General features: G+C 46.7%; 2 protein-coding genes across 2 annotated transcripts; one reads left to right on the top strand and one right to left on the bottom strand.

The window, feature by feature from the left end:
- Positions 1 to 1,900: 1,900 nt before the first annotated feature.
- LOC131883179 (uncharacterized) lies at positions 1,901 to 5,086 on the top strand (the record flags this gene model as incomplete). The annotated part of the gene is given in 7 exon segments (XM_059230564.1): positions 1,901 to 2,314; positions 2,387 to 2,590; positions 2,665 to 2,972; positions 3,546 to 3,838; positions 3,944 to 4,092; positions 4,170 to 4,286; positions 4,341 to 5,086. Coding segments are annotated over 7 exon segments (1,827 nt in total). The 3' UTR covers positions 4,836 to 5,086.
- A 56-nt stretch (positions 5,087 to 5,142) lies between these two features.
- LOC131883178 (polyribonucleotide nucleotidyltransferase 1, mitochondrial-like) lies at positions 5,143 to 8,071 on the bottom strand. Its single transcript, XM_059230563.1, has 5 exons — positions 7,682 to 8,071; positions 6,312 to 7,600; positions 5,989 to 6,251; positions 5,487 to 5,927; positions 5,143 to 5,425 (listed from the first exon to the last, which is right to left on the bottom strand). Exons 1-5 carry the CDS (start codon positions 7,792 to 7,794, stop codon positions 5,249 to 5,251), a joined length of 2,283 nt encoding a protein of 760 aa, XP_059086546.1. The 5' UTR covers positions 7,795 to 8,071; the 3' UTR covers positions 5,143 to 5,248.
- Positions 8,072 to 8,093: the final 22 nt, after the last annotated feature.

Raw genomic sequence — 8,093 nt, 5'->3', positions numbered from 1 at the left:
TGAACCGTCACCCAAAAAGACTACTCCGTTACCATCACTTCTCAAATATGGTTCTTTACCGTTACCGTTCTCCTGTAGAAAAAGTCATGCGTTAACGTTACTTTATAAAAAAATGGCCCAAAACTGCCAAACCACTTTCTATGCGATTTTTTTTCATTTTTAACGTTTCGTAAATGTGGCGTGAAAAAGATGACGAAAATACGAGGATTTGAGGATTCGGAAGTTAGAGAAATTCAAGGAAAAATGTGGAGCGGCCTCCTGATTTTGGGTATGTTGTGGAGGAAGAATTTAGACGTAGACAAATATCATATCCAACTTGCACCTTGGCCCAAAGGAATTTTCTACGAAGTGCTGTAAAACTCAAAAGATACCATTTTGGGAGTAGCCCTATTACTGCAATAATATCTTGGCTCAATCAATATCATAATGCTGTTTCAACAAGCCGGCAAATTGAAATAAATGACAAATTCATTCTATGCGCAGTGGAGTTTGGCTGTGATATTTGTCTTAATTCGCTCTCCGCCAAAAGGCCAAAATTAGGGCGCAGCATTGCATTTTTTCCCAAATATACTTTAATTTACTTTGCTAATTGGGCCAAAAAAGGAGGTGCGACACATGTCTAAAACCTGATTTTGATATTGCTAGAGACTATTTGATGAAAGTTTGGCCCCAAAATACCTCTTGTGCATATTTGTGATAAGATGAATTTTGTGAATGTGAAAATCCGTGGAACTTTGCCATCAAAGAAAAAAATGCTCCGAAAATACCAATTGGGAGCAAATTTGCCACGTTAAATTAGGAATGTCCACAATAAGAGTAGAATAAAAGGCGGTCTAACGGGTAGTTACCAATTTGCAAAAAAATGGCATCCAAAGAGGCCATCTGGCAACTTGACGCTTGGAACTCTGAACTATCGGAACTTTGGAAGAGGCTGAGGGGGTGAGTGAGTCTGTTCGGTCTGTTCGCTGGTCCTCTCCGCGCTTCTTTTCCTTGGCCATTGGCTTGGCTTGGCGAAGTGCCGGAGTATGTGTGTGTGTGTGTGTACTAGTGTGTACGTTCTGGCCGCCCATGGCCTGCTGTATGCTGTATGTTCCTCCTCGTCCTCCTCGTCCTCTTCCTTTGCTTGCTCCTTTCCTTCCTCATCTCCCGATTGCTCTCCTCTTGACTTGAGTTGCCCCTGGCTTACCCAGCTGGCTTGATCTTGTCCTTTGGCCGGCGGCCCTGCCTTCACCCTGCCTTCACTTGGTTCGTATCTCGTACTCGTCCTTTTCTAGACTGCGATAATGTCCGTAACCATTTGGCAGCGCCCACTCGATGGACGAATGAAACCGTACCTGAACTAAATGTGGACGGGACCCGGTCGTGGCTCTGGCCTGAGAAAGCCAACGCCTACCAGACTACCGGGGCTCGAACTCCTAACGCCTAAGCACAGCCCAAATACCCGAGAGAGTGATCCGAGAGAGCGACCCGAGAAAGTCAGCCAGGTTCAAGACAAGACATCGCTCCTATCCCAACCCATTCATGGACTGTCATTGCTATCCTGGTCTGTCTTTGGTATGGTTCGAGTGAAAGAAAGTTGGACTGCCTTGGCTAAACCGGTGGAGAGCCAGAGTGGACCGGTCCCAAACCTCCCATGCGTCCCATTCATCCCAAGGACCCTCCCTGCCTTCTGTGTACTTACTTACTTACTGTCTATGGTCAGGCACGCCCAAGGTGGCTGCCAAGTTTGGGGTCGTGACGAGTCCCTGGTATCGAACGGCCTTTGAGGGTTGGTCGGTTGGTCGGTTGGTCGGTCGCAGGGCGGGTGCACCTCGGTTGGAGCGACCTTCGTGTGGGTCCTGGTAATTCGTTGGCCCCAGGACTGTCAAGTCTCGAACACGCATAGACTGATTGACTGACTGACGGCTTGTGTGACTGAGTCACGAACCCACGAACCTCCCTAGACAACCCAGATCATTGCTCAAGGTAGATTCAGCTCGAATCGCCGCATTGGTCAGTGGCCATCATAGCCATCGCAAGATTACATGCCAGGAAACGGAATTCCATTGCCATCATGAGCGAGTCCAACGTCGAAGAGGCCGGCGGTTGGCCACCCGTGAATCCGATCGCTCCCCGCCCGCCCAATCGACCCGCGCACGAACGCCTCTTAGACGAACTTCAAACCCGCTTAAGTCAAAAAGAGGATCGACGCAAGTTCTTGCAAGAGCGATTTCGTGGACTGCGGGAAGCCCAAACCCGCCTGAAAGCGGATCGCGAACGGATTGGGGAAGAGAGAACCTTGGTCGATGACCGACTGGTGGTGATAAATAAAGAGGTGAGAAACGCAGAACCTATTCTATTCCCAGACACCGATAGTACCACCCACCCACCTCTCGTATCATTCCAGGTCGAAAATAAGCGCAATCAGTTGCAAAAATTACGCACCGGCCTCTCGTATCTCCGTGAAGAAGAGATACAGAATCAGATTCAAAATTTGGAGTATCAACTCCGCAAAAACCATTACAAGCCCACGGAGGAGAAAAAGATTGTCCTGGAGATTGACCGTTTGAATCGCTCCAAAAAGCATCTGAAAGAACACAATGTACTTAAGGTAATATTGATTAGACTCTTGATCGTCAGCTCGTTCAATCCTATCATTCTGAAGCCCGAGTGTGGTTGTTTCAGACGGACTTGGATCGATTGCGGCATTCACAACGTGTCATCCGAGAGCAACGCGATCTACTCTTTCGGCAGCGCGGGGACATTAAGGCCAAAGAAGACGGGATGAAAAAGGACATTAATGAGATCAAGACCGAGTTAGATACGCTCAAAGTTGAAGTGGACCGATTATTTGGCGATAAACGACAGGCTGTCAACGACTTTAAGACGCTAGAAAACGACTACAAGAAGTTTTTGTTCGAAAAACGCGAAGAGCAGAAGCAACGTCGAAAAGAGGAGCGACAAGCCTACCATGCCGAACGTCAAAAAGAGATGTAAGTACTAAAACGTCTTCCAGCATTAATAGTGGTGTGATTTGGCGATCCATGGTCTTTTGAAGTCGTTTAGGCATACGCGTGTCGATTTGTAGGCCCAATGTTAGGTAGCTGGAAAAAATATTAATCGTGCACCTTACAGAGCTTCAAAGATAATGACAAAATGTAATTAATACAAATAGGGATTACGTTTTGACTTTTCTTTATATCATGAAATCACAGAGCAATATTCAATAAAAAAAAAAAATAAGAAAAAAATCAATATTGAAAACGATGTAAAGTGCTCTTAAGTACGTTTCGGTGCATTAATGTACCTTTTTGCCCGTTACCTACCTCATAATTCAATAAAAAAATTGTGCTCAAGTTCAAACCAATACAAGCATAGTCTTCAGAAGTTTTGGGATCGCCAAATTGACTTCAACTCACCAACATCGTTCCGTGTTTGAGATGCTGACTGTTAGATATCAACATAGAACATGAACTTCTCGACCCAAGGCTTGAAAGAGAACAACGAGCATCATTTGACCACTACTGCAAGTAACTCTAGATGCTCTGCTTATTAATACATTTCAGAGAAGAAATTAAAGCCAACGCTGAGCCATACGAGGAGGAACTGAAGCTCATTAGTAACTTAATCAGTTATTGCCTGCGGTTCGAATTTCCGCCTCAAAGTGGCGGAACAACACCCGTGGAATCGTGTGAGGGCAATACCAATTCCAGCAATGGAAACGCCTTTCTCCAGGTGCCGGGTGGCACTGACCCAAATAATCCTCGAAGAGGTTCTCATGAAAGCGGATTGAGGAAGGAGAAAGACACTCGATTAGCACCGGGATCAAATAATTCCTCTATTTATGCAACGCCTCTAGGTGGGTAGTTGATGAAGAGGAACAATTAGATTGATTCAGTGGAACATTGTGTAGTGAGATTTTCCAGAACTAGCTAAAAAACAAGTCTCTGAATTGATTTAACAGGTGCAACGCCAGCTACCACCCCCACAGCTGAACAGAAGCCAGAACTTTTTACCACCTACAAAAAAGACGAGACAGACGAGACACTTTTTGCAGGCGTGTCCAAGAAACAAAACAAGAGAGCATCCCGTAACGAAAGGCGGCTCTCTAAAGTAATTATCTCAAATTTAATGAATCCGTGAACATTAAGCTTCAATATTTGGTCTCTCACGACCACAATCACTTTCAGGCCAAGTCTATCACGCACAATCCCGAAATATTTGCCCAATTTGGAAGCTTCAATCTGAAGCCGCCCGTGACCACTAAAGAAGTCCTAGCTGTTGTCGATAGCCTCAAAGAACAACAGGTAAGAAAAGAAAATAGTTTTCTTCAAACAGCCCTAAAAATGCCTACATTTCAGCGGGCATTCGAGAAGAAAGCCTCGCAAGTGAAAGCAGATCGACTCTGTGGTCAGAGAGATTTGACAGATACGCAGTCGATGGAGCACAATGCAAATCAGGACAAAACCAAACAAATTGCTGGAGACCCTTTGATCGAAGATTCAAAACCATTGGAAGACCCCACGCCTCGAAACGTACCAAAGTGCCTCGAGTTGTCCACGAATACATACGAAACGCAGCAGTCATCTTCGAATCAGGCAAAGTCCAAAACCAACGCCCAATCCAGCGTCAGCGCCAAAAGAGAAGAAATGTCGATAGATAATGGTGAATTTAATCTGGAAGAGGCGTTCCCTAGTTTGCCTGAACCCACCAGCGCTTCAATACTGAATCAACCAGGCGGATTTTTTGGCTCTTGTGTTAAACAGAAATCTGTATCCGAAGCGATCTCTGATCGAACCAAGACTCTAAACCCCACTTCTGCAAGTCGAGCCGATGTTATTTCACAAGAAACCTAACGACACGGGTTCTGGTGGTGTACAACTAGTGGTGTGTAATCCCCTATCGCAGTATTTTGTACAAAGCCGATCCAAGTGTCATATGGAATGACGAAGATCTGGACAGAGATGTTTGGTACTTACTCAACTATAAGTAACACTCTTTAAAGCAACACGAAATTGAAAAAAAAAAAACCACCAGTATGTCAATGAATCGGATGTCAATGAATCGTGGATGAACGAATCGGAATGAAGGTGCTATTCGTCGGCGAGAAAATTGCTTAATTCCTTATAGTGATTAGTGCTTGTGATTAATCAACAAACCATCACTCGTATAAATAATGACGTTTTTATGTAACAAAGGGGGTGAATAGCCGAGACAAAAGTACAATCCTGGGCAATACTCTCCCCTTGATATTTGGCTGAATGTATTCTTAAATAACTTTTTCCGAGTGACGAGCAGATTTCTGTAACCTTCGAACTGCACTCGCATTGGCCAACAGAAGGGCTTTTCTGGACAACCTGACCGATCCCGTTACAGGGTCGTGGCCATAATACTTCACCTGTAATTCCTCACCCACTTTCAGATCGAGCGCATTTGTGTGTTGCAACTGAAAGCAGACCAGGAAAATCTGCGGTTAGGAAAATCAAGTTGATTATTTCAAAACTTACTTTTTGAGCGGCGAGTTGTGTCAAGGGAATGAACACTGGAGACAGATTCGGATGCAGTTCCACATTAGCACCTCGCTCTTTGATCTCTAGTACTTTCACTGTGATGATGGCGCCAAACTCATACTCGGGAGCATAGTCGTCTGTCATAAGTTGCTCTATCATCTCGTGAGCTTCGGCCAACGACTCGGCGTTAGGTGCGAAAATCGTCCATGATGATTCGTCGTTCCCTTGAGAGATTTGAACGCCTATTTCGGTTTGCATCTTCTTGAGATTTCGTCCTCCTGGTCCAATAAAGCTAGTTCGTTTGTGAGCAGGAATGGTAAGCACCTCTGTCACAGGCAAATTCGTTTTATCTGTTCGAGGTTCTTTGATGCAAGTTGACATAATATCTAGGATCCGACCTATGGCTTTCACTCCTTTTCCTACTGCATCATCCACGATCTAGCAATTGCAAAAACTTTCAAATTTAGCCGCTCGTCGTCGAATAAATTTCAAATCTTACATGCAGTGGTAAACCGGGAATCTTGATATCAGCTTGTAATGCAGTGATGCCCCCGTCTTTGGTCCCAGCCATTTTAAAATCCATGTCTCCTAAGTAGTCTTCCAGTCCAAGTATATCTACAAGTACTTGATGGCGTTTAATTTCATCATTATCGTATTCGGTGACTAGTCCTAAAGCCACGCCTGCGACCGACTGAGTCAAGGGCACTCCAGCGTCCAGAAGGGCCAAAGACCCGCCACAGATCGATGCCATAGAAGATGAACCTAGAAAAAAGAGACAGTTGACAGACCAGACAATCAAAAAGCAAGGGCCCAATATTTTACCATTGGATTCAAGCACTTCAGAGGTGAGTCGAATGGTGAAGGGATAATTTGATGGAATCACAGCCCGTAGCCCCTTTTCAGCCAAAGCCCCATGACCCAATTCTCGGCGACCAACCGTGGATAGTCCGATTTCGTTGGTAGCATAGGGAGGGAATTCATAATGGACAAAAAAGTTCTTCTCCTTCATGCCACCGGTCATGACGGATAAGGAATCAGCCTTGAGCGCGGATTCGGGCGAATCGAGAGCTACCGTACACAACACTTGGGTTTGACCGCGTTGAAACAAAGCCGATCCGTGCAAAGGTTTATGCAGGTCACGCTCACACACAATGGGTCGAATCTGATCCCATGCTCGGCCGTCTACCCGTGTCTGACGGTCGAACAAGAGGTCTTTGATCAAATCTCCGTAGAGTTGGGTATAACATGCGTGAAAAAGGCTGGTGTCATGCATGGGGTATTTCTCGCGGAGCTGCGCCACAGCTCGATCACGAATAGCAAAAGTCGCCACGCCTCGGGATTGTTTGTCGTGCGACAGATCAAGGTTAGCGGCCTTGAGGGGTTCATAGCACAAAGTTCGCATATCCATGATCACATCAGCGGGTAGTTCGGATCGGAAATGGCATGCACGTTTGACCACATCTCGGGTGTTATCAGCCACGCTCCGAGCTATGAGTCCGGCACTCTCGGCTCCTAAATGAATGGCGTCTAAAACCAGCGCTCGATCGACGGCCTGAGCTTCCGCCTCTAACATGATCACCTCACCCCGGGCGTTGCCACTCACAATCAGGTTGAGTTGGCTGCGAGCCAGGGTCTTGCGGGTCGGATTCAGCACGAGCACCCCATCCACCCAACCCACCCGCACAGCCCCGACCGGTCCGTGCCAGGGAATGTTGGACGCGGCTAAAGCGGCCGAGGCGGCATTGATGGCGACGACAGCCGGGTCATGCACGCCGTCCACGGCCAAAAGATTGCACACGAGTTGAGTTTCTTGGCCAAAGCCCGATGGGAAGAGTGGACGGATGGAGCGGTCAATCATGCGAGCCGTTAAAATTTCCTTTTCCGACACGCCCATTTCTCGGCGCAAGAAGTTGGTGGGAATTCGACCGGCGGCGGCAAATTTCTGCTTGTAATTGACCGTCAACGGCACGAACGAGGCAAACTGTAAATCGGCAGTAGCCGAACCCTCCGGACAAACAGCCGTGGTCAGCACGGAGGTGTCACCCTGCCGCATCACGGCACTCCCATCCGCCATTTTGGCTAGTTGACCGCAACTAAGTATGAGTGGAGGACTAGAAATGAAACCCAACGATTTCAATTTTTTTTATCGCTTGACTTGGTGGTTCTCATCGATCTCGCAATCGGTTACTCACCCTTGGGCTAATGGGATGACCATCTCGGACGTCCGAGTGCTCAAACCGCGACGGTTTGTAAGGCCGGCCAGTAGGCGTAGCTCACCGCAATGAGTCCAAGCTCGTCCCAACATGCTTAAGCCACGATTTGACAAAGCTCAGGCTGGAACGACTTCTTAATGCTTAATGGCAAGAATTGTGTTTCACATCATCACGACAAAATATGCTCAATTACTACAAGCCTGAAAACTGCGGCATGCCGCTCAGGATTAACCACTCAATGCCCCACGTTTCAGAAAAACTTATGAGGCCCGCCCCCATGGAAATTGAAAAGCCAGTTTTTGCCGTTCCGCTTAGAGCTGGCCGAAAAACAACCAAGCATGTTTTGTCGAATAGAAGACCAGCTGAGTAAACGCTGCAACATGTAAACAAA

The sequence above is a fragment of the Tigriopus californicus genome, chromosome 7 (assembly GCF_007210705.1).
Source record: "Tigriopus californicus strain San Diego chromosome 7, Tcal_SD_v2.1, whole genome shotgun sequence".
In the NCBI taxonomy this organism is placed as follows: Eukaryota; Metazoa; Arthropoda; class Copepoda; order Harpacticoida; family Harpacticidae; genus Tigriopus; species Tigriopus californicus.
This window is presented reverse-complemented; position numbering and strand designations above follow the sequence as displayed.

Bases quoted from the DNA above. Each gene is read 5' to 3' on its own strand.
- LOC131883178 (XM_059230563.1), bottom strand. From the start codon at position 7,794: ATGTTGGGACGAGCTTGGACTCATTGCGGTGAGCTACGCCTACTGGCC. The intron at 7,601-7,681 runs GTGAGTAACCGA...TTTCATTTCTAG, and splicing joins GTCATCCCATTAGCCCAAGG to TCCTCCACTCATACTTAGTT. The intron at 5,928-5,988 runs GTAAGATTTGAA...TGCAATTGCTAG, and splicing joins TTCCCGGTTTACCACTGCAT to ATCGTGGATGATGCAGTAGG.